Source organism: Dermacentor variabilis, chromosome 3, assembly GCF_050947875.1.
Source record: "Dermacentor variabilis isolate Ectoservices chromosome 3, ASM5094787v1, whole genome shotgun sequence".
NCBI classification, from domain to species: domain Eukaryota; kingdom Metazoa; phylum Arthropoda; class Arachnida; order Ixodida; family Ixodidae; genus Dermacentor; species Dermacentor variabilis.
The window spans coordinates 58,833,758-58,860,755 of NC_134570.1; the positions used below are offsets into that span (position 1 = coordinate 58,833,758).

Below are 26,998 nucleotides of genomic sequence, written 5' to 3' on the forward strand. Positions count from 1 at the left end.
GTATGCAGATGATACAACCATTTCTTTTTTTTTTTGCATTCGTTGTCATCAAATGCTTTTTACTTATTTATTTATTTATTTATTTATTTATTTATTTCGGATACTTTCCTGGCCCGAAGGCATTTCAGAAAGGAGTGGTAAGTAAAAAAAAAAACAGTACATAATTATACAATAATAAGTATTACAAAACGGCAGAAAATACAGCAGTCTTGAAATGCTGCTTCAAAGTAATACGAATTAAGCTCTCCGCGATTTACTCAAGTGAAACGCAATGAATTATATTGAAATTAACACAGCTAAAATGAAAGCTATTACTTTCACACCTCGACAATCACCCGCAGCACACACTTTGAGTCTCATCGTAGGGAATACACGTATAGGAATTGTTGACTCGGTAAAGTTAATTGGTGTATTCTCTTCAAAAGCATCTTTGTTGGGACCTCCGCGTTAACAATGTTGCTACGCAGATAGCAAAAGCAGTAGGAATGTTGGTGAAATTTAAATTCCACTTACCTGCAGCTGTTAAATTTCATATTTATAGCGCAAAATTTTTTTTCGGGTAAATTATTTCTTTCTAGTCTGGGGCACAATCGCATTAACGAACCTGTAACAGCTGCTTACATTACAAAAGAAAGCACTTCATCCCATTGTGTGCGTTGAAAAAAGTCTGCCCACGAAACCCCCCTTTATGAAATACAATCTCGTGTCTCTGGATAACTTGTAGCCACTAAACCTAGTCATAAAATATAAGTTGGATTCATATTCATTAAGTGATGAGATCTGGACAAATATCCTTCACACGCTCTGTGTTAAATAAACAAATGATTCGTCACACGCCCCCAAAGCTGTCAAGTGAACCGCATCAATACGGAATCAAGGTGAAAACAACTGGGAACTGTGCAAATAAGGCATTTTTTGGTGCGAAGGATTGATGAATTTCGTTTTCGTGTAAACTGCTCATTACGTGAACTTCTGCTCAAGATTTTCGAATTTTCTTCATTGTTAAACTTGTATAAAGGAACGATGAATGTAGTGTCAGGAATGCGTCAGCGATTTATCATTTCACGACGTGTACAAATAGTTTGTAAGCATTTCCACGCTCTCACTGTATGTCATGTCAGCGGGGGGCTCGAAACTTCTCAAGCGGATAGATCCACTTTTTTTTTCGAGCCCTCGTCTTCCTCGAAAAAAAAAAAAAAACAGGCTTGTGGACGGAGCACAGCTTTCATCTCAATTTTTTTTTATTTGATCGTGGGTAGTGTTGGCTAGCCATACTTGCCCATCCCGTAACCACTGCGGCGCCAGAATTTCCTCTAGTAATCCCTTCTAGGAAAATGCATGACTGGACAGTGTACACACGCGAATATCGGGCGAATAGGGCGACGCCACAAGTAAGTCCACTGCGCAGCGAACGCTGCAACGGCACTGCGCAACAAACGGTGCTGTATTACACAGTAGATTGTTAGCTAACGACACCGCCGTGTTCTTGTTGGTCTTTATTTTTATTTTTATTTTTTGGTATACGCGTTCTCTTCTTCTTTCGAAATGCCGAGTGACGTGGTTTCGAGTTACTCAACACTTGGTAAGCGCGGATCATTTTTTTTATCTTTTTTTTTCTTCGTCGGTTCACCTCGCTTCATACTGTGGAGCGTGCGCAGGTGCCGTTTCGTGGAGAACTGTCATCCCTCCTTCTGAAGCGGCCGTCAAGCCAACGAAACAGTTACGGTTCCACGGAGAGCAATGAGGATGGAGACCGTTGCTCACACGTCGTGGCGCATGACGTCAGCACTAAGCGAGCGATTGTAAGGAAAGCTTTGCTCCTCTGTCGACTGTTTGTTCGACCGCCATCCCTTTATTTCTTACTGCCCGTTCATTTCTCTCTCTCTGTCCTGTCTGCGGTTGCAGTGGAATCAGAGGAAGCATAACCTTCCCGTTAACACCTTGCTCTGACCCTTCCATTTTAAGCTTGTATTTTGTTTCCGGTCTTTCAGTGCCCATCTGCGTTTATTATTTGCTGCTGATTATTCCGCAAAATGCTTTTCTTCCTTGCTTCATTATTTCATCACTCCTTCTTTCTCTCCTTTCTTTTTCATTCCTTCTTTTTCCTTTGGTTGTCGCGATCTCATTTATATTAATTTAAAGGACAGGCTTGTGACTTCGATAGCACAGGCCATTTCTCATCCAAGGGCGAAAAAAGAAAAAAAAAAGAAAAGAAAAAGTCGCGGTCTCGCCCGACAGGCGAAAAATTTACAGCGATATCGAACGTCCACTAATCGTTTTACTACAAGAAATCAGATTCGTATTGTTATCGCACGTATAAATTACAATAAACATTCGCTTGCTACCTAAATTAACGTGCACGATGTCACGCGAATACAGGCAAACAAGAAGGGATCTAACTAGACGACCGCGAACACTCGCTGTGACATGCTGTCACACGCTGGCACGATAAGGAGCCCCGCTAGTGAGTAGCAATCGCTTCGGGCTGCTTCGGGATTCAAGGCGTCTCGAAAACTTGAGAGTACGCGACCTCCAGCACTAAGCCCATGGTAGGACAGCGCGCAAGAAGCGACCGGCCATATCAGCGGGGTCAGACTTTGCACCCGCCGCGCAGATTGCCTCCAAGATAGGGCGCACACTGGCCGACTATGCGCTGATTTTGGAAGACAGCCACGCGCGCTCCCCCCCCTCCCCCCCACCCTCGCGTGCGCTTGAAGTTACCGCGCGATCACCGCCCCCCTCCCCCCCCCCCCCCCAACACCGAGCCTTGCGCGCGCTTGATCACGTGACCTGCAACATCGGACGCGCTTGGTTTTTACACGGAACGTCACGGCGACTTCGACAACGAGGAACAAAATTCGCCTGGAGCGTCAAAATAATTGCTTTCGCCACGGAAACACTGAAAAACGCCACTGAGGAAAGCCAAGAGCACGAATGTCTGCAGCGTTCATCTCGAGAATAACAGAAAAGCACAGAAGACACAACCATTGGGCAAACTAATTAAGGTATCGGAACAATGCATAGATATTCGAAGTATTGCGAACGAGATGACGAACTAAACTACACCTAACTGCATAACACAATTACTTTAATTATTGAATTGAGGGGGTGCGAACGGTCGAAACTGCGAATACGAACCAAGTAGTCTGTGCTATTCGATTCATATTCGATTCAAGAATTCAGTCACCGAAGTTCTCAGATATTCGTTTCTGCTCATATACTTATAAAAGGAAAGCAACAGTTGCGGCACCCTGCACGGAGAAAGACAGATGCAAGTGATGACTGTTACGGAAGATTCTGCTGTAGTGAAGCCGTGGTATGAAATGATGCAAGGAAGGTTTCATCTTGTTGTGTCATTCATTCATTCATTCATTCATTCATTCATTCATTCATTCATTCATTCATATTCAGGGGACTAACTTTTACAGCGAAGCGGCTAGCCTCTAGTTGGTCGGGATTTTTCGTGGCATGCTCCTAAGAAACGGCAGGTGGAAATTTCCTGATGCACTTTGCTGCGATAATCTCTGTTAGTTCATTAACGCAGTTGCGCTGCGCGGAAAGCCTGCAAGAATGAGGAAGTATGCTGTCCTAACGGTACCGTAACTTGGCGGGCGGCCACTCGTATAGACCTCAACATGATCATTCTTGTATATGCACATCTCATAGCATCACTACAAAGGTATGTAAAGTGTCTCTGTCACTTCGTCATTGTATGTAACCATTGCGTGCACTGTATATATTCAACATAATTTTATACATGTGACAATTAGTTTATGTGTAACTGGGCCTTTCCATGGGTCTACGTGGTTATTTGTTAGTGGGTGAGGACTCGGACACTGCATTGGAAACGTGCCGTGCGTACAATGCTTTGTTTTTTGCACATGTTATCTATCATCCTGCTGGAATTGCGCCGTGATTGTGGCTCATTGTTCGTATCGCCTCTTGTTCATTTAAACTTTTTTTTTTCAAAACACAAACGGCAGCTGTAAAAGGGCTTTGTCTTTCAGTTCCCGCGTAACAGATTTATGTTTTCTCCTACATTCGAATAACAATCCGAAGCTCTCATGTCTGCAGCTTGTGTGCAAAATGGTACTTTGTGCATTTTCTGAAGCAATTTACTTTTAAAAAATGAATGCAGTTCAATGCTGAGGGAACAGAGTCGAAACCAAACGTCCGACCAACTTGTGTCGTTGGGTTTGTGCCGTTCTTCAATGAACCTCTTTGACGGCAACTTGGGTCACTGGGTATGTCTAACTGGGTATGTGCAGCTCTTGGATGACAAAAAAAAAAATATTCCTTCCCTAACATCTTTCTTTCTTCTTTTTCTCTATCTTTCTTTTTGAGAAGAGAATATTGGTTGTAAAGAGGCCGGTACATTTCATAGAATTCACTGCCAATATCATGATATTTCCGAGGCACGTGACCCGAGAAATGGTACAAGGCAACGTGAAAGAAAATAGCATTACGTTTCGTAAAACGAGTCATCGTCGGGAAGACATCACAATGCTTTCAGATTCATCCACGTAGGGATACCTAAGCGCCCTTGACTTTTGTAAAGGTGTTTTTTCCCCAATCTTTCTACGAAAGTCACGTAGCCAATCTACGCTGCGTCCATACAAGAAAGGCGAAAGATATAGTAGCGTCCCTTACGCAGCTACTACTGTATATAAGACTCTGTCAGCCGCCAAGCGCTGGATAAGGCTTCCACGAACTGAATGAACGCTGCGCGACATTCGGAAAGCCTGTATACAGAGGCGCCAACAGCAGGAAAGCTGATCACGCGCCCACGGTGTTTATTTTCACTGACCTTCGTCGCCGAGGGCCTCTGTTTTGATTGCCGCTATACCATTTTCGTTCCTCTGTCGTTTTTCCTAAATTTTGCGTCAACACTTCCTCCGCTTTCCCGCGAGTGTCAACGCTGCTTTCCGCTTCCATTCATTCGGCCATGCTTGCGGACTTTTTCTTCTTAATTCTTTTTTTTTTTTTGGCCGTTGTACCGCTTCTCTTAGTTTTCGACCATGCTAAACTCGCAGTGTACCCGCCGTGGTTGCTCAGTGGCTATGGTGTTGGGCTGCTGAGCACGAGGTCGCGGGATCGAATCCCGGCCACGGCGGCCGCATTTCGATGGGGGCGAAATGCGAAAACACCCGTGTGCTTAGGTTTAGGGGCACGTTAAAGAACCCCGGGCGGTCGAAATTTCCGGAGTCCTCCACTACGGCGTGCCTCATAATCAGAAAGTGGTTTTGGCACGTAAAACCCCAAATATTATTATTAAACTGGCAGTGTCGCCGCTGCTATCGCAACGCCGTTGGCTTCCCCGCACCGCACGGGATTCCCGCGCCACCAAAGGCTGGCAGCGGTGCAAGGTATGCGAGCGCAGGTAGCTTGCGTGCGGCAGTTCCAGCCGCGACGCCGGGTGTCAGTGCGCGCGGGTGTTTGCTGTGTCAGCACACGCACTCGCACGAACACACACACGAGCGCAGACAGACAGACACGAACACATGCGCGCTAGCACATGTACAAACACACGCCCCTTTGGCTAGGGAAATTAAGAATGAAGGCGGCCACGACACAAAAGCAAGTCACGCTACGGGTTTGGTGAGTTTTCGGCGTGCGGAAAGAGAGGGAAAATGTGAACGGTCTGAAGGTGCCGAGTCAGAGAGTAAAAAGTCTGCCTGGTCTTTCATCGCGACTTGCTTTGCTTCGAGTCGGCATTCGCGTAAACCCTGCGTCGTTGGGCCTCCTTGGTGTCTTTCATCATTCCTGTACGGCATTCCCGTTTTCTTTACGAGACTAAGAGTTCAGGTAACTGTCAAATTCTATATTTTGTAACAAGCGTCTTTTTTGTAGCTCTCCATGCTGCGAAGCTTGTACGTGCGATTTTCGAAGGAAAGAACAATCTTATAGAGAGGGAATTTGACGTTTCTTATCGCATCCGGTACACTACGAGTTTGACTCCAGTTACTTTCACTGCCTTGAAATGCGTGCACCGTGCGCTTCGGCATCAGTTAAGAGGAAGCTTTAGCTCGGGTGTTCCTATCTAAATACATGTAAAAGCAGAATTCGTTTTTCTCGGCTACCACTGCACCAAATTTGACGAGGTTTGTTGCATTTAAAAGAAAAAATTAAAATCTAGTGACTGTTGGTTTCGGATTTTTGATTTAGGCCGTCAATGTTTTATTAAAAATTGGCAGAAATCAAAAATTTTCAAAATACGAAACTATCAAGTTTACAACTCTGTACTCAGCAACGAAAATTGATAATACAATTCAGGGAACTGCATCTAATAGTACATCTAAAGCGGACAAAATTGATAGGTTACACATGAATGTCAAAAAATATAGTAAAATGGAAATATAGGTTTTGCAGAACCCTTGTAAACAACGTAACAAATTCACGTAAGATATAAAATGACGTATCGAATTTGTCCGCTTTCAATGATCTGATGGATCTCGTTTACAGAACCGCGATATCTGCTCTTGATGCAGAGTTATGAATTTGTAAACTTCGTGCTTCTATTTTTTTCAAACTTCCGAATTTTTGAAAATCATTTTAACAAAATTCAGGACCTAAATAGAAATTCCGCGACCAACAGTCACTAGAATTTCACTTTCCCTCTCAAATGCAACAAATTTCATTAAAATCGGTCCAGGGGTTATCTCAGAAAAACGTTTTTGCGTTTTTACATGTATTAGAATAGGCCGCGTCGGCGTTGGGCCCAAGCTAAAGCTTCCTCTTAATGGGTATTCGAGCACTTAACTGAGAACAGGATGTGAATGAAGTTTTTAGAGTAACCTTATTTTTCGTCTTCGATAAAACCATCATTGCGTGATTGAAGAAGGCCGAGCCTTCGCTCATTTGTTATCTAGGCCTTTATTTATGTCCCAACGAAAACTATCGTACATTGTTAATAGGCGAGCAACAAAAAATGTACGAATGGATCCTTCTGAACAAAGCATCGAGGCTACAGCGAGTGATAACATTCTGCGATGTTTGAAGGGCAAAATGTGCGTTCGAAAACAACAAAATATTGAAAGTGCGCCACAGACCACTGAAAAAAAAGAACGCAGTTCTCCTTACAGTTTTGGGCAGAGAAATGTGTGACCTTTTCTCACTGCACCTGACGCACGGAGAGCAGAGTGTAACGCAGTGGAACATTAGTATTCTTATTTAAAGTGGTGATTCTAATTTATACTCTCCCGTGTATTTATTTAATCCAATAGCATTGTTCGGGTCCTTAAAAGGCGCTCGGCTTTGTGGTTTGTCATCGAAAACAGCTGGTAGAGGGGAGGAGACGCGTGTAGGCGAGAAGAAAGAAAGACATCCGAGTATACCTAGGCACACATGGATTGTGAATGCCACAGAAATAATGTGTAATTGAACGCCACTGAGTGGTCCTTCGAGTTATATATGCACTCTTCGCAGGCAAGCGAGCGCGTTGAGACGCTCGGGGCGTTTTGATTTGGCCCTACCGAGGCGCAGTTAGAACGCAGGCGATAGCTTGCGCGGACAAGGAACGCGCCGAAACCATAGGCTTTCGAGAGCGAGGGCGAAGGTGACGTGGCGTCGCGGCGATGCCCTCTCTCCTAACGCAACACCTGGCGCGCTACTGCTGTGAAGATGGTCACTCTCACCCGCTCTGCTCCGTCGAGGCGCACTCGTGACCTGACGTCGCAGCCAATGGGAATTCGCCTGCTTTTTCGCTGCTACAATAATAATATTTGGGGTTTTACGTGCCAGAACCACTTTCTGATTATGAGGCACGCCGTAGTGGAGGACTCCGGAAATTTTGACCACCTGGGGTTCTTTAACGTGCACCTAAATCTAAGCACACGGGTGTTTTCGCATTTCGCCCCCATCGAAATGCGGCGGTGGTAGGCGCTGGCCTTTTTGCTCAATGGGCATTTGGCGCTTTCGCATATCAGTAGGCTAAATAGATGGCGGGTTTGTCGAATTACGCCAGCGTCACGTGACAGCGCGACGACAGGGGGAGTAGAAGCGTCCGTGTAGATGAGGAAGGTATACATGTGGTTACGTTAGCCACACGCGACAGCGTCCCCTTAGCTTACTGGACTTCTGAGGTCAGGTCGGCCAAGGGTCTCCTTCGTTAGGGGGAGTTCATTGTCCTAAGGGGAGGAGCCCGCTGCTGCGGCGAACAGATGGATCCGCGAGGCCAAAACCGCACAGGCACTCCTACGCCTACTGACAGTTCGTGCGGGTGGGCTTGTTGCTTGTCAAGTATATTTAGTGGTTACCTTGCGCATACGCAACTAGTCGCTTGCGTTGACAAAATAACGTGAGTAATGCACCACCATTTTGCATACACTCCAACGAAACTAAGGCGATTAGTAGTCGATAACATCTAAGGCGTTCGGGACGGTGATTTCCTAGTAGGCGTTGTGGGGATTACACATCACCTGCTAAAAAAAATCATTTATTGTGCACGGCAGGGCGTTCTCCTATCGCAGTTATCGGCATTACGTCCGTCTTGCGTCTGCTAATTTCATCTTACGCCTGCGATTTTCCAATCTTATCTCACCTAATCCTCTAACGCCCTCGACTCCATTTCCCTTCGCTTGCCCCCATCTTGTTACTCTAGTACTCCAACGGTTATATGCACAACACACACCTCCAGATGCCGCTTACGCTTGGGCGTCGCATTCGCCAATGCATATACGTTTTTGATTGGAATGACTGATAGCGCCGACTGTAATGCCTGCGGTGCCGAGGAAACTATAGAACATCTACTGTGCTGCTGCCCATCTTTTCAAAACGAAAGACATGACCTCTGCACAGCTCTCAATCAGCTAGATAGAACACCGTTAACCTTGAAAAAGATCTTGGGACCATGGCCTCGCATAGCAGCAACAAAAGGCCACAAAAGCTCTGCTGCGATATTTGAAGGCAACTAGATTGGGTCAGCGTCTGTGATCCGGACTTAGTGACCGAACGATATACCCAGTAGACTTTCTCTTCTTTTAACCTTTCCGTCCCCTTTTCCCTTTCCCCAGTGTAGGGTAGCCAACCGGGCTCAGTCCTGGTTAACCTCCCTACCTTTCCTTTATCATTTGCTCTCTCTCTCTTTCCAGATGCGGCACATGTGTAGCGTTATTTTCTAATCAACTACCAAGGAATTGTCAATGACTAATAAGGAGACCGGTGATGGGATCCACTCACTGAACAGCGTTATCGCTAGGAGCATAGAGTTTCGTACAATAATTACTAGAGGGAACTCTTGCGCCAGTGTCTCTTTGAGCTGCAAGCTCGGCACTTAAGCCAACATGGGAGTGATGATTAGTACATAGACTTGCCTAGGCCTTGTCCCTTCTGGCTTCAAACGTCTTCGTGACTTTTTAAACTCGTCATTTTGAACAATCTGCGGTGTTATACATTAAAAAAGTTGGAGGAAGCTTAAGCTTCGCCTCTAAGAGTGGAACGCGATGGCATTCAAAGATCCCTGACTGCTTCTCAAGCTTCCCGGGAACTGCAGCTTACGCAATCGTCACCTTTACCGGGAAACGCTGGCGGCGAGCGCTATAGACTCTGAGCTATATACTCTATAGAACGCTATAAATTCTTTCTACCTGACCGGCAAACCGTCTGGTAGAAACGGGGCCTCTCGCGCGGGCTGATGACGGAGGTAGTGCGCAGCTGCACCAAGAAACTTGCATCATATTCAGGTGTCTGTTAGTGTTTGGCACTTTTAATATTTGAGAAGGTTTAGCATGAAAGGCACGCGCTGTCAGTGTTTTGCTTTGTGTCATTTGTTCGTTGGCTGTCATTCTCAAAATTCCGAGGGATAACTCCGTCAAGAATGTGAGAGAAGGTGTGAATAACTTTATTGATATAATGATGTGGCAATACAGTCCGCATATACCCCGTGTCATATAGCGAGGCGTGGCACATGTCTAAAGACATACGGCAATTTTCGCTCACGAACGACAACGCCGAGTCGGTTTTTCTGCGACAAGGGGCCTTTAGCGCTATCGCGTTAATATCATAATCACATTTTTCCGGATTCGAGCACAGGACCTCTAGCACAGGGGCCCGATGTCGAAACCATTACGCCACGGACGCATGTATCGATAAGCGGAAAGTATCTCGCGGGCAAGCTATCGAGTTCAAAAGCTGCGCGCTCTTAGATTTGACCACCTTGACAGTCTAAACCGCTGCATTTAGAAAACTATAAATTTCTTTGAACTTTAGGGCAATGAATGCAGATCAAGCGCAATAAACAAAGCCACAATAACGTTTGAATCCACAAGCGCGAAGATCAGACGTGTCCATGTAATAAACGTCGTCTCCATGGTGGCTGAACGATCACTGCGCCAAAGCTCCCTCTAGTAATGATTGTAGGAAACTGTGACTACGACCACCCTACCTACATGTTATGTAGAGATACCAAAAAGGAAAGAATGGGGACAAAATGCTTCAGGAAATTTGTTCCCTATACGAAACAAAACGAAATGAAAAGAACACTGCAGTCCATTTGCGCAGTTTATGAACTTGCCCACATAACCGTGTGACGGCTGATAGACAGAGGCACGAATGACATTTGAGGAAATATCGCTATGGGAGCCGGGATTGTCGCTGAGCCCGACGCAGACGCGGGACTATACACCCCTCGTCGCATTTTCGGCGTGCAGCATCGTGTTAGGTACTACAGAGCTTCCGTCAGCCAATCGTAGAGTGAGCACGGGGTACAGTTTTAGTCACAGGTTTTAAACACAACTATGCAAGGGTCAAGAGTTTTCGCCGGGTTGCGTGCTGCGCTAGCACACGCATGTGTGCTGCTTTCGACGCTCCCTTCCATTAAAAACTTCGTTATTTAGGTGTGACAGCGCGCCTCTCATTTGGCTCCATTTTCAAGTTTTAATTTCCTCTCACTTACTCCCCGGCGTAGTACATTAACTGGCTTGCGCTCGACCGAAGTGAATCAGTAACTCCTTTGAGGGGCTACAGAAATCTTATAAACGTATTTACAGTATGAGAAAGTCAGCTACTCTCGCAAAATGGAGTCGTCAGTGCTCCCTTTATTCCCGGGCGGCTAATCAACTCCATTTTGAGAGTCTGTCTACTCCCCCGGCTAACTACACTCTTAAAGAAGTTTCCATCCTTTGGGGCTTGTCTTATCCCGCAACGTTAATCGTCATCGACCTTGCCCGCATTTCCTTTCTTTAACGCTGCGGGCGCGGTACTTCAAGGTCACAAACCGAATGCGCGTTATCAGCGTGACATAGCATTCTCGAAAGGAAAATAGCTAGCGCGGAGTTTTCCGAAAAGCAAATGCAAGCAAGGCAGACGACGATTATTGTTGTGGCACAAGATAAGCCCCAAAAGGAGCAAACCTTATTAGGAGTGCATGTTCATTCGTTTGTGCCCAACATTAGTACATCGTTTACTACATCGAGGGATAGAATGACTCTTACGGACCTAACATACGAGAAAAGCAATTACTCCCTCAGCAGGGTCTTGTCAGTACTCGTTTCTAGCGCACTGACTTCATTCCTCACATTTTTTTTTTACTCACCGGATGAGTACATTTACTCATTTGCGCCGATCCATAATGAAGAGTGTGACTCTGACGGGGGTGTTAGAACTCAGAACTTATTTAATTATATGTAATGAGCAGGTACGCCCCTTCAGAAAGGTGTTCTCCTTACATTCTTCGCGCAGAACTTTGGGAACAAAGTGTTGCCCGACTCGGTGAGATGTTTTCAGCAGACGGTATAATGCTGTGCCGAGTTTATTAGCGGTGGCTATGCGGACTACACACTACACTGTACGCCCACGCTCGTTCTAGCTTCCACAACGCTGCACGGATTTATTAAGGAGCCCACACGCCATTTCTCTGCGGAACGTTAGCCGTGCGCGCAATCTGGGCGCGGTGAGAAGGCAGCCGAATCACTAGGAAAACCGGCCGCGCTCACGCCAGCTCGTCTCCACTTGGCTCGTCTCCTTTTCTTCCTCGCTTTATATTTCCAGCGTAGCTGTGTGATCGCGCGACTACGACAAGGGAGGAGATTTTGTTGCTCATACAGGCCGCACTGGTGACGAGAGTAGAGGCAGTCCTCATTGCTGGTAATATTGTTTCGTAACGGTGCGCCCCTGTCGCAAATTGCTCCTGAGCAACGGTTCGCCGAAGGCTACGTGTATTAGCGAAGGCAGATGTAGTCGCAGGGCAGAAGAGGTTAGATATCTCTGCCTTATTAACGCGAAAAGCATTATACGCCCCGTGAGGCAGAAAATCCGGAGTGATCAAGCGATAATTAGAAAAATTTGTCCGACGGCGCTAAGAGTTAAAAAAAAGAAAAAGAAACCAGTTAAGAAGACTGTCGGATTGACGTCAAGTTTCTCGTGAAGGTTCCTGTAAACAAAATAAATCAACGACTTTGAAAATTTGGTACATTCGGTTCTGGGTCGGAAACGAACCTGGGCCGTCGGGGTGGGAGGCGAGCACGCTTCCCAGATGCCACTGCGGCAATGCGGCTGACTAGAGGTGTCCCTAGCGTGTGCGTCATTGCACACGTCACGTCACGGCCGTCTGGCTGCGACGTTAGAGTGGATTAAAGTGGATCAAAGTGGGGTGTAAATCAGAGTAAGGTGGATTAAGGTTGGCACAAATTAGGGGAGCGAGGTGGATTAAGCTTGCAAATTAGAGCAAGGTGGATTAAGGTATAGAGTTGTGAGGGACACGTGACAATGTATCGCATCGCGCGTGGACGTCATAATGCTTTCGCATTCAAATTACGTAGGGATACTTAAGTGACTGCCAATCTTTTTTTTCATAAAGAATGGCGCGGGTGCTTTACCGAAGAACTAGTTCATATGGTTATTCAACTGGTTAGGTTCAATGGTTAAAAGGATTATTCAACTGGTTACCCTTCACTAGCGAGTGAGCACAGGTTGGAGAGCCCTCCACATTACCTGCTTTCTAGGTCGATTTCCTTTCGCATAGGAGGTGTGATAGGACACGTAACAGCGTCTGTCCTGATATCGACGCTTCAATTTTTTTTTTGTCACGTTCAGAAAAGTACGAAACTGCGGGAAACTTAGCGCCATTTGGTAAAGTATATTTTGATAGGTGCTCTATTTGGTTTGTGGTTGACGGCGCGAAGAGGTAGCCGTCGTAGCGACGGTTTACTTAAGCCGGCCAGCCCGCGTGGTGCCGCGGAATCTCGGGTGCGCCCGATAGCGCGGCCGCTCTGGTAGAGCGCCAGCGTGTTCTATATTTATTATTATTTTTTTTGCGCTACCGGCACGTAAACCGTCCTCTGCTTCACCGGCTTTGGAAGCGATAGTCGCGCCGCTATAGGTTCTTCGAGTCCGCCAAGATATTAACGGATACACCTGTGCTTAGCGCGCAGGTACACAGTCTGCTGGTAACTAACGCCTCTCATAATATACTTGAAATATACTTGACAAATATATTGCTGGACATAAGATAGAGAAATAGATAGGCAGGCGGGCAGGCAGGTAAGCAGGCAAGAATGGGTTGGTGAAAGTAGATAGATAGATAGATGGATAGATAGATAGATAGATAGATAGATAGATAGATAGATAGATAGATAGATAGATAGATAGATAGATAGATAGATAGATAGATAGATAGATAGATAGATAGATAGATAGATAGATAGATAGATAGATAGATAGATAGATAGAGTTATCGATTGAGTAAAGGTATCCAATGTCAACGAGTTTGAGGGAACTCGCTCACGTGTGACGGAGGATAAACAGAGCTGCTGTGAAAGGACCTCGAACAGCGAACGAGGTCCCCTTGCTGCTGGGGGAGGGGGATGGGTTGAAGCGGTGCTAAAGTCAACTCACTACCGGAAATGAGGCTGTTCGCAGAGCGGAAGTTGGGAAACAGGGCCGAGGGAACGAGGTTTCTTCTCATTTCGCCTTTCTCGGTCATTCCCCCTGCCTCTTCTTATTTTTTTTTCTTCTGTGAGTTTATGTTCTTGACACCTATAGAGGCTTCTCGATAACCGTCTTGCCTCTTCGGCCTTTACGTTTCGCTCGTAGTGAAGCGTAGATCCGGACACTCACTCATGGGTATACTCACTCACGAAGTACGATAGCTCACTCGCTGCGCACTCATTCCACAGGCGTACAAGGGGTGTGATTGGACGGCAGTGTGAACGGGAGTGTTTGCCGGTTAACCTGAGTACGAACGAAATTCGGCGACGATGATTCCGAGTGGACGCCCGTACGGAATCGAGCGACCGTCGACGGGAACACACGTGAATACGCGTGCGCGTAAGTGCGGGTTAGTGCGAGTGCTAGTGGAGTACGAGTGCCAGTGGGTGCGGTAAATGTGAAGGAAAGAGACTGTAAACGCGAGCGAGCGTTGGAGAGTTTGAGGGGGGCGGGAATGGGAACGTGTGTGAATGCAGACGAGTGTCAGTATGCATGAGGGAGTTAGTGACTTCTTAAAATATTCGTGAGCGAGTATGAGTTAGCATCCGTTTGTTGTTCCGCTAAGAAAGTCGCAATACATTTGTCACCGCTTGCGAAGACAAGGTGAATGGGGGATGATGAGGGGTGTAGGGGGCCGAGCAATTTGGGAAAGCTCCTTTTAGTTTCCTTCCTATTTCTCTTTCTTTTGCAAAGTACTCTTAAACAAACAGAGTGTGGCAGATGGCGACAACGTTAAGTTTATGTGTCGTCATAGTAGGATAGCGCGTTCTTGAAATGCTAAGATAATGCCGTCGAAAAAAGAAAGAAAGCGCCACTCTTTGCGGACGAAAAATCTCTTTCGTTCATACCACATGCGGTTGTCAGGACAACGATTCCTGAGCATTTCCGCGTGTGAACACTGATGCAGAATCCTCAAGTGTGGCGCCTTTGTTTTCCGTAAACACTACGACACGAATGCGGGAAGTGAATAATTAATTGGTTAGAAACGCGCTACAGCACTCCTTCCTCATTTTTTTTATTCTTGGCAATATAAGGAGGCGGATTAAGCGTGCTTGTGGTTCCTCAAAATAAAAAGAAAAGGGAGGGGGAGGACATTTTAAACGATGCCATTCGCTTTCGTAGAGTGTTGAGTCTCTTCAAGGGGAGTACGGTAGCGCAATCAAAACACGGGACAAAAGAAGACACATAGGGACTCACAAAGCGCTAAGATTACATTCAACGCACTGAAGTTTCACTCAGACTCAGAGAGAATGTGCGGCAATTTTTCTACACAGGCAGAGGAAGCGAGCGAAATGGTTTATTCTAAAGGCAGAATATATATATATATATATATATATATATATATATATATATATATATATATATATATATATATATATATATATATATATATATATATATATATATATATATATATATATATATATATGTATAATAGATAGCGAAGGATCGACATGATGAAAACTGGGTGACGTTCCCAGAGCATGCTATTCGCATTATTGAAATAAAATACGATAAAGTGAGTGCTCTCGAATGCATGTACTTTGGTTCTCGCTAAGTCATTGAGCATTGGTGCATGACAACGAAAAATATATAGCGCTCAGTCGAGGGTTACAAACTAATTTTTGATGATCAGCCAAATAACACAGTGTCAGGGCACCCCCAGCAGACACCTCTCCGATTTAGGCCTTACAAGCTCTCGGTTTGAAAGAAGATGTCCAAAAAAAGAAAAACAAAAACAAAACAAAGCTGCTATTTGTTTTTCAGTCATTGTCACTTACGTGATGTGAGAGACAGGGATCTCATCATACTTTGCTTGCAAACATTTCGTGTTACTCAGAAATCGGGTCAGGTTTGGTGCTGGGCAACAACCATCCCTTCGACACCTGCTGCCATGGTTGTTGGTGCAGAACTTCTGGGACAAAATCTATTACAGGGAACTTTGGCGCTAGTGGCATAGGGGGATCTCTGGGTGTGTTCGTTTCCACAACAACACGACAATGGCATGGAACGCGAATCTGCCGTAACTCCGTTTCTCCTGGCTTCAAGGGGCTTTGGGAGCTTAAAGATGATTACTTTTCTTCTTCAGCGAAATATAGGGTTACGAATGCACTGAATCGCAATCCTTATGTATTTGCGCAGAAACGTATTGCCTCCACGCGTTGAGAAAAGCATGATTTCTCGTCGCGCTGCTAAGCTTGAGGTCGCCGGTTCAATCCCATCCGCGGCGGCCGCATTTCAATGGGGACGAAATGCAAGAAAGCCGCTCGTTTGCTTAGACTTAGGTGCACGTTAAGGAACCCCAGGTGTTCAAAGTTAATCCGTAGTCCCCAACTACGGCTTGCCGCGTAATCAGATTGTGGTTTTGGCATGTAGAACTCCAGAAATAATTGTTAATTTTTTTTTCAAATGTGATTTCGTGGAAAGAAAGATCAAGCACAAGAGATAACGTCCAGAGAAAGTCTGAAGCAAGAAGCTTAAAGATTAGAGAAATCCATGCGCTACCCATTATTCACATGGTAGCTCAACCATCGCACAGCCAAATTTTCCTCTAGTGATTTGATCAGAAACTCTATGCGGCGCGATATATCCAAGAAACAGCGATAGGGAACAGCGATAGGGAAGCACACAGCGATAGGGAACAGCGACAGGGAACCAGCTTTGGCCATGAAGCGCTACGGCAGTTCCACTGCCCTGCTAAACAATACTGGCGCCGTCTGGCAGGCAGGCCTCGAAAATGGTACAATATCTTGAACAATGGCAGAGTTGAGTTGAGTTGAGTTGAGTTGAGTGGTTGTAGGCTACTGGTGGGATTAGCCTTGCAGTAGCTGCCGGCAATTGCTCCACCGTAGCGACACTTAAAATACATGAATCATATAAATCACACAAAGACCTCACAACTACACATAGTCACTCCTAAGGTCACCATGTGGAGGCCAAATCCGTGTCCTGCAGGTAATATAAACGAAGGAGAGAAACCTCTTTCCTATCTAACTGGTTCCCGCGCGGGAAAACAATGTCCTGAAGAGAACTGTGGGGAATTCCTGTCTTCTTGAGGGACCCAAATAACACACTCCTTTCCGCGTTACACAGAGTACAGCACATAAGGTAATGTTCTATGTCACCGCACACACCACACATTGAACATAATGGAGACAACGCCAGGCCAGTCTTATACATCCACGCGCGGGTACGAGCAGAGCCCGTGCGAATGTGGAGCAGTAAAGTGGCTTGGTTTCTTTTGAGACCCTTGGTCACACATGGCTTGTGAGGTGAGCTCCACAAAAAGCTGAAGTGCCACGAAACCGCTTCTCTGAAGAGTCTCTTGTCCTCTTGAGGTACTTTTCTCAAAGGATTCCCAGACAGCGCTCTATGGGCGAGGCTGTCCGCCATCTCGTTGCCTATGATACCTATGTGTGAGGGCACCCATTGGAATCGTATGGAGAAGCCTTTGATATGTAGATTGTACACCGAGCGTAGGGAGCTTATACATAAGGCATCAGTAGGGAACCCGTCCTCTAACCTTTGAAGGGCGGATTTCGAATCTGTAAGAATGACAACAGGTTGAGGCGTACAAAACCGTAGCTTCTTTAGAGCTGCCTCAATGGCAACGCTTTCGGCCGTTGTGGAGGACACGACTGCAGTGAAGCGAACCGACCAATCATACTTCAAAGAGGGAATGTGAAAAGCAGCTGCACTAGATCCTCTGACCTCAGTAAGCCATCAGTAAAAATTTGAAGATGACGTGCATATTCAGTTTCAAGATGTTCCAGTACGAGCGAACGCGTTGCCGCTCTCTCGTTGTAACAACGAGAGACGGTTACCTGGGTCTTGACGCTAGAGGTCGAACTAAGAGGTTGAAACCACCTTGGTCTTTCGCGAGCCTCGATTGTTCGTTGACGATTCCTCACGTTCGTGCTAAGCGGAGTTCTCCTTTGAACAATGACAGAATGCCAACCCGTGTCAATGTTTGCTTTATACTGACGAGTCCAGCCATTCGCATTGCGAGGAGCGCGTGCTTTGCTATGTTCTAGCACGCCGATACCCGGTCAGGTCAAATGCTGGTTCATTTGCCCCAAGATACGCGGTGAACTGGCTGACGCGAAATCGCGACTCGCCCTACCAGAAACTGTTTCCTCCGCCCGCTATAGGCTGGGTGTTAGGGCGCTTCTGTTATTCTCGTTTTGTTTGTTTGCTTGTTTCCACTGTTGTTATTGGCATGCAAAGTTTCAGCGCGCGTTCCCTATAGTGCACTACAATAGCGTGTGCGGCCACGTGGCCTGCCACAAACGCCAGCCACCGCTTCCGACGCGCTCGTGTCCAGTGGCAACGACAGTAGCCTTTTTTTTTTCCTGAGAATCCTCGGCACGGTGTTTTTTTTTAATCCTGCTGTCCGAAAACAGGGCTGTTGCGATCGAGTCGCCGGGCGGTGGTCATGACGTGCCGGGCAATATATGAGGGGCGCTAAGCGACCGCTTATGGGACGCTATGAAACGCAAACGCGACGGTGAAACTTTAACGAGTTGGGCTGCAGACGCCAAGAGTAGATTAACACGTCCCCGTCCTCCATTAACGTGACCATTTGCTGATGCCGGGTGTCGAGCGGAGGCTCGTTTGAGGACGTTTATGGTCGGCTTCAACGAGGACGCCGCTTGCTTAAACGGGCAGCTTGCTGTGCGTAATCTGGTGCTATACGTTCGTTCTGTGGTTCTCGTTTACAACGACAGACGAATACCTTGCCGCAGGTATCAGGATCGCGCCTAACCTAAAGGGAGAATAACTATAAACACGCTAGATCAGTTTGGACTGACGTAGCACGTTTCTCTCAAAACTAATATTCTTTTTTTCTAACTACGCGGTAATATGATGGTTATCGGACGCGAAAATGAAAAATCGTAGTTTTACTTCTTATAATTCACGCCAGGGGGACTTACGCGCTGGTACACGCCAGTTGCGATGTCAACGAGTTGGAAACATTTTCGCGCATTCGGGCAGTCACCACTCAGTAAACGGTCTTGAAAGTTTCAAAACTTCTGCCTTTGGATCGTTTAGAATGCAGTATAATCCACCTTCATCGACGAAATGTTAAGTATGCCCGAGCAGACGTGGTCAAGATCGATGACGTCATGGCGAGGGGGCGCGGGAGTGGGAAGGCAGCGCCGCCACCCGTATTCCATATTTGCGGCTCTTATTGCTCCTCAGGCCTCTTACTACGGTAATAATAGGGTTTATTGGTATTGAGCGTAACCACTATAACAGGGGGCAAAATATTTTTCCCTCTGGTGTTCTCTATAGGTGTCAGCGACACTCCAAGAAAACTAACGCTCATCTGAAGCATGCTGCTTTAGCCCAGAGTCTCTGCAGACACTGTGTTGACGTCACTTCGAGCCATTGAAGAAACGATCAATGGACGTGATATGAGTTGCGTAGTTCGAAAACCTTTGTTCGGCGATAGAGAGTAAGAAATTAAATCGGGAAAGAAGGGGCTTCTGGTCGGCGCGCCTTTAAATGTCAGCGTGACATTTGGCTCTGGGACGAGTTCCTGAGCCAAGTGCTTGGCACGCGCTGAGTGGTGTTGCTACACGCGTTTCGTCCCATGTATGCGGTGCTGTTTCTGCAATTCGCGGCAATTCAAAATCGAACCTGCGACGCCAATCTACCCTTGGCGCAACTCACTCTCTCACTCACTCACTCACTCACTCACTCACTCACTCACTCACTCACTCACTCACTCACTCACTCACTCACTCACTCACTCACTCACTCACTCACTCACTCACTCACTCACTCACTCACTCACTCACTGATGTCAAATACCTCCTGCAAGAGACACGATCTTTTGCGACTCTGAGGTACCATTTCAGAGTCTGCATTTTGCCCTATATCATACAGGACTCATGAGCAGCTGACATATGAAATAAGAGAAGACCACCATCAAGCTATCGCAAAAGTGGATGAAATTATATTCCAGTGTCTACCTGGGCATACCGGCATTGCTGGCAATGACCTCGCCGATGAAGCCGCCCGGTCTGCCCATCCGGAAGCCCGACCAGTTCCAATCCCTTTATCCAGAACCGACGCTGAAAGAAAGCTTCATATCGTGGTTGAAGTTATGACACGCAAGTACTGGTCTTCTCCCAACTTCCCGAAGTGTCATCTTCATAGGCTTGATCCATCCTTAAAGCTACAAGTGCCATCAAAAGTTTCCCGCTGTGAGGTGACAGTATTGCGCCTCCTCTGACTCGGGGTGGCATTCACGAAGACCTACTCGTTCCGCATTGGCATGGGGGTGTGCGACTCTTGTGGAACCACAGAAACTATTGAACACTTCCTATGTATCTGTCCCCTGTACAACGTCGAGCGTGAAGCCCTCCGGACTGCATTGAACCAGCTAGACTCTAGACCATATTCGGAAATGAAGATCCTTGGGCAATGGCTGTACGTATCGATGGCACGGAAAGCCACAAAAGCGTTGTTGAAATACCTCAAGTCGACAGGTCTTGGCAACATTGTGCAGACTCGTTGCGAACCTTCAAATGTGCGAAAAACTGTGCTCTATCTCCTCTCTCTCTCTCTTCGTCCTGATTACCCCTTCTCCCAGGGCAGGATAGCAAACCTGACATGAGTCTGGTTAACCTCCCTGCCTTTCGTGTTTTCTATTTCTCTCTCTCTCTCTTCTCTCCCTCGCTCCCTCCCTCACTCACTCAATCATTGACTCACTTAATAGGTAGTATAACTACAGCAACGCAAAAAAAATGTAATTCTGGGAATAATGCATTGATTACAGTTTTCGCAGGAGAACGCATGAAGATCGAATCATTAGCGAGCTGCCATACTCGCTAAATCACGCCCAGGTTCAACATAACTATAGGAAGAAATTTAATACGACCAAATGGAAGCAGCTACTGAAAAGAAAGGAGCAATCTAAGTCTTACAGTGTAAACAATACATATACCAGAGTGCTTCAGTAGGGTTCTGCTCCAAAATTCATCGCTCTTATTTTCCATTAGGGTTTTTATATAACATGTTGACACCAGCGAATGGTGCCATCTACAGAAAATGACAATTTTATTGCATACTTTCACAAACTGCGCTCACTCTTTCATTGGTTATAGAACCCCCGGGAATCTTAAAATTAAAAGCTTCGTCGCCAAGCGTCTGCACAGTCGCCTTGTAATGCCAAAGAGACACAATCAATTGTAACGCGACCTGTGTGCGTACGCGCACATCGCATATATAATGGGAAAGAGGAGGACGCCTTGTCACTGATTGGTTTTGTAACTAGAAAACACTGATTTGTGCCCAACTACGCTGTCGTTGCGAAACAGCATTCGGTTTATGACCGGAAGCTCAGGCTTAAGATCAAAGTGCGCGTTCGCAGAACCCTTCTTACGCAAGAACTATCCGCTGTTGGCGCCCTACTGGCGCGGGATTCGTCTTGTTGAAGCGCCAGTCGCAATCTTGAGTCGCAGTGGCCGTATGACCGCCAATGAGGAAGAGTTGTTACGCAAATGAAATTTGGTGAATGCGAGCCATTTTTCTTTTCGATTTTATTGCGATAGCACTTATGTGGACACTCCAGACGCATTTCTGCCGTCGCCGTAATGTCCCGGATAAAGTCCAAGGGTGAAAACATCGTCGCCGCGCGCCGTATTCTGTATGCGCGATTAAACTGAAAGCGTGCGAGGTTGCGCTGACGATGGTGGCTCAACCTTGCACGCGCAAGGGAGGAAAGCGGGGAGGAAGCGCGCCATCTTCCGTCGTGCGCAAGCCGCCGGGGGAAGGGGGGAGGGAGGGAGGAGTTGGGAGCGTTCTACTCCGGCGGTGGCTGCGTATGGTGCGGACGAGTGGGCACTATCTTGAAAGCAATCTGTGATGGGGGACAGCGGGCGTCGAGGGCTGATAGCTTCGTGTGCGCTTTGTTCTCGCCGCTTAGCTCGCGCTGAAGCGAGAGGCAGCACGAAGGTCAGTTTGCTTGCTGCTGCTGCAGTGCTTCCTCCCTCCAGCGTTTTGACTGCGAGCGTGCGAGGTCATCGAGTGAGATGGGCTCATGTTTGCTTGTCCGTGCGTTACATCGTGCTCGTTAATTTAATTAGTAAGCGAATGTTTACAAGTTTATACGGTTGATAAAACTAATATCCTTACTTCGTATAGCTATCTATTAATTTGCTATCGCAATCGATGCGCCACCTTTAGGGCGAAAATGTAAAATGTTTATTGAAATGAAAATACAAGAAAGAGATTCAATCTCGTAGTAAGGTAACGAGCTTCTTCAGGCAATCAAGAAGAAATCACCTTCATGATCTCTTTATTAGCGAAACCTTAAAACGCAGTGATGCTGTCTGGCAGAAGCTCAATCTTATACTTGATCGTGGGCCGGTGTGGTAACATGGTACTCGTTAAATAGATATTAGTTAACAGTTCCCCTGATAGAGGTTGTTTGGGTTTTATGCAAGCAAAATGCAGGGAGAGTGCTTTCTTAAAACCGACTAATTCACTAGAAGTGTTCCATGTGTTTTCTAGTTTCCCCAACGCGAGAAGCTGTGACATCGCCACCTTAAAAATTCTACCAGCTATGCACGTATTAGATATCCTTCGCCCTGTCCTCAGTCACACATACAAACTTACTTTTATGCATAGGATGTTCTCGAAGAAATGCGACTAGCCAAGGTTAGTGTCCTTTTGAAGGGCGGAGGTAGAAATAAGCTAACCAACTACATTCCCATATCGATTCTCCCCGTTTTTTTTTCCAAAGGCCTCGAAAAATTAAATAATTACCGCATGACATCTTTTTGTGAAAACGCTGCATAATAACAAAAGTCAGTTCAGCTTCCGGAAAGGGCTCTCCATCAAGTTAGTGCTCCTAACACAAAACGAATTTCTTCTAGATGCCATTGAACATTAATTACTAAAAGTCGGGATATTCATGGAGTTTTTAAAGGCATTCGATCGGATAAATAATGGCACCTTGTTGAAGAAACTTGAAATATATATATTCAGGGGTGGCTCTTTGGTTTTTATCAATAGCTATCTGACATCTCGCCGCCAAAGGGTTGCAATAAATAATGAAGCTTCGGACGATCTCGCAGTCGCATCAGGTGTACCTCAAGGAAGTATTACAGGGCCACTTTTATTTAACCTTGACATGGTAAGCATTTTCCTAACATTTCTGTTTGCATTATGTACGAACGACAACAGCATGTCGTTCACCTCGACAGACGCAGGAGATTTAGCGCACAAAGCAATAACTACACTCAGCAAAATAAATGAATGGAGAAAATCGAACTGTCTGTTAATTATTATTACGAAAACCAACACAGTGCTTTCTAAGTCCAAAAATGGCAAGGTAAAGATCGAGATTGCTTTAAAATTTGACAATGCTTACTCTGATGTCGCTCCATCAGCCAAAACCCTAGGAATTATAATTGAGCAACGTTTAACGTGGAATATTCATATCGATAGGGTTGCTACTAAACTTGCTCGTGTTGCTGACATCCTTAACAGATTGCACTTCTTTCGTGCTCAAAATATTAAACTGCTCGCACACTACTCCATTTTTTTTTGGATATCACGTAGTCTAAATTGGTTTGGGCTGCAACTTACACCAATATAATAAGCTTTTTTTTGTTGCAGAACTACGTGCAATAGCTAATTCGAGATTCTACGCTCACACAGAACCTCTCTTTGCCTCTCGGAATGAAAAAGGTGCATGATTTTTACAATTATTTACTACTGAACAGGGTGCTAACGGGGAACTCTGAATATCTTGAAAGATTACCTTGTCTCAACTAACCTCATATTACATAAAACACACGTAACCAAGAAATCGCGCACATTCCCACCTCTCGGACACAATGTGGTGATCAAACGACACGTTACAGATTGCCATTTCTCCTAAATAGGCAGCAAGATTTTTCATTCTTTTAATACGATGCACTTTCGTTTTGCTTTTATTTCGACATGGTGTGCTTGCCTTGTGTTTTTTTTTCTTACAACATGTACTTTCATTGCACTATGCAGTGATTCTGTAAATGCTGCTATCGGTCATGTTGCCAAGGTGAATTTTTATTTGTTAGGGGTTACAGAGCCCGTCAAGGCTCTTGTTGTGCTTTTTGTTGCACTGTTTTCGCTTCACTGTTCTTGCTGCACTGTTGTCGAATAGACCTTCGACTTTGACTTGGCCACGAAGGAAAAAAAAAAGAATTCAATCCCTGTGTAATAGTGATGGCCACTTCTTTTGGCACAATAGTAATGAAAATGGGACAGAAATATTTTAAGGTAAGAAAACTTTGCAAGTTCGGAAAATCTAGAGCGAAGTTCACTGACCAGAGTACATCTAGTCCGCGTATAGTCCGAGATATACGGGAACATTCCGAGAAAATAAAGAAGGACAAGTTGCACCCCGCGCTGTGCCGAGCCTCGAGATATGCGCGTACACACCGAGTTCCGAACACGTACACGAGTCCGCGATGCAGACCGAGACAAGTAGCGCGCAGAGGTGCAACCTTGAAAAGCGGACTTCGTGACACAAGACGCGCACAAGGAAACACGAGCGTGACCAGCATCTTAAACAACAGTCACACAGAGAGAGATGGAAGGGGAAGGAAGGAAAAGGCGTGGAGGTTACGCGGACTTTCTCCAGGCAGGAGGAGGGGGGAGTGAGAGAGAGGGAGGGAAACAGATGATGTGAGTTCAGATCATCTTCACGCACTACGCAAGGTGTCGGGTGTCTGTACATTCGGTAACTCCAGTCTGTCGCCATCATGTGCCGCAGCAGAGCTCGCGCGGTGATATTTGCTTCAGTAAGAGGCCGATCGTCCAGTCTAACAAGCGCAGATAAATACATCGAGTAGGTAGCGGTCACACAGACAGCATTACGGGACATGTGGTGCACCCTCATCTTAATCGGCAGTGGTCGAAAAAGATATGCTTCCAGAGCGAAAGTTCCGACTTGTCTTCGTCAGGGCTGACTGCTGTTGATCATTTGTGTATCCAGATTTATTTATTTAGTTACCTTACTTTACTAACAACGTGAAAGGAAGAGCCAACGTTTCGACAAGTGAACTTGTCTTCTTCCCCCTCTTTCACTCTCATTCAAGGAGTGAGATGAAGCGATACGAGCAGCTCAAATTTTTTGATGGGGGAAGCGGTACGAAGAAACAGACAACGAAGCCGGAGAAAGCATAGGTGATGTTAATTGTCATGTCTAATTGAAATGCAGAAATAATTAGGCAAAGGGGAACGAAAGTGCACGACAAGCTAACTTGCCCCAGGTTTCAACCGAAACCACGTATTTCGCAATAAACGTGTAGTGCCTCACCAATGTAAGGCTGCCGAATGACAGCTTTACATTGCGGATGATAACTTCGATCGCGATCAACTAACTGGCATCGAGCTCATGACGGAGCAAAAATCGAGCGTTCTCGCGAATGGCTACGCAGCAGCGAGTGATTTGCAGCGAGCGTGATCCCAATTGATTCAAACACGCTAGAGATATGTGACCGTGTGACCATCGCGAACACTCCATTATAGACCTGCCTCTCTCCTGTTGAGGTTTGCGCCTGTGCGTCAGTCGACTAGCGGCGTGAAAGAAAAGAAAAAAAGAGAAACAACGAACGAAAACGATGGTAGCCCGAATTCAGAGATCTTTCTCACCTGGCGTTTGTATGGAGCTCCGGTAGCAGTCCTCGACTGTCGGCTTGTAGACGCTGTCGAACAATCCTTCCATGAACTGTACGATGAGCGAAGTTTTGCCCACACCTCCGGCGCCGATCAACACCAGTTTGTTTTCCCGCATGCCGGGCAGGTGCTGCTCGGGCCGCTCGCCTCCACCTGCCACCTCCTCGTTCACCGAACTCTTGCGACGTGGCCCATGGAGGACACACTTGTACGGGAGCGTCACTTTCTCATCGGACGGTTCTTGAAAGGACGCCGTGTTTCCCGCGGACAGAGAGCGACGTCACGTGACCTTTTATCCCCTCTTTTTTTCCCCTTCGTTCGTTACACGGCGTAGATCTTAACAACACATCGTCTCTTGTATCCGTTGTATTGTACTACACGAGGTTTCCAAGCCTTCTTGTCCCTTCGTATAGACTCCGCTTGCCCGCGCTCCTCTACTTCGACTTTTTGTTCGCTCGTCGATGTCTTCCCGCGTCGCTTTAAAGTCTGGCGTCTGCTCGCTCAATGAAATCTCGGTCGTCTGTCTACGTGAAGGCAGAGCTGCTCATCGTTGAAACCGTTTCGTCTGTTCTTCGAGCGCTTCAAATACTACCTGATCGTGATGTCGGGCAGACTGTGTCCTACTCTTCGTTCGGCTGTCTCTACGTGTCAAAGTCTGCGTTTCGTAAACGTTGCGGAAATTCCCGCTCACCCTTCTGTTCTCAAGGTGACCGTACGTAATGGAAAAGCACAGTGTCTCACAGTGGGAGGAAACAGGAGTCCGGCCCGCAGATCGTCGTCTTCGTCTCGTCGTTCGTCTTCGACTCTCGCTTGGGGAACTAATAGAGAATGACACAGTACGGCATCGACAGCAGCGAAATAACGCAAGGACCCAGCACTCGCAGTACTTCGTAAAACGCCGAGCTGACGCCCAAGCAGTACGCGAAAATGTATTGCGGCGCGCGAGACGATGTTTTAGAAGCGGAACGCGGCGAGCCCCGTCTGCGGCGCGTGCGTTGCGCGATCTTTAGCTGCCACTTAGCCGCGTCGTCTGCTTCCACATTCGGAGCGGGAGGCACAGATGCGTAGGTGGCGCTGCGAGTAGTGCGTCGTCAGAAGAGCATGCACAACTCTCGATTGCGAGATACCAAGAAATGGCGTCACTAATCGATTCTAGGAGTTTTGCGCGAAAGGCTTCTCTGGTTCTAGTTCCTTTGCACGTGGCGACGCATTTGAGCCTAAATGGTCATGACGAACTCGTGGACGAATATAACACGGATAAATATAATTGATATTTTTTTAAGAAGTATTCTTGGTCTTCCCGTTCCTTCCATATTTTTTTTCTTTTTCCCTAAGGCAGTCGCTTCTGGATCGCACAACTGAAAGGCGAATATAGAATTGGTGAAGCAACGCTATA

General features: G+C 46.4%; 1 protein-coding gene across 1 annotated transcript in view; it reads right to left on the reverse strand.

Annotated features, from left to right (window-relative positions):
- Window positions 1-26,611, reverse strand: part of LOC142575709 (ras-related protein Rap-1b-like) — a 138,453-nt gene extending 111,842 nt beyond the window's left edge. The window contains exon 1 of the mRNA XM_075685274.1: window positions 25,579-26,611. Within this exon, the coding sequence (XP_075541389.1) occupies window positions 25,579-25,720 (142 nt within the window). The 5' untranslated portion in view covers window positions 25,721-26,611. The remainder of the gene's footprint in view (window positions 1-25,578) is intronic.
- Window positions 26,612-26,998: the final 387 nt, after the last annotated feature.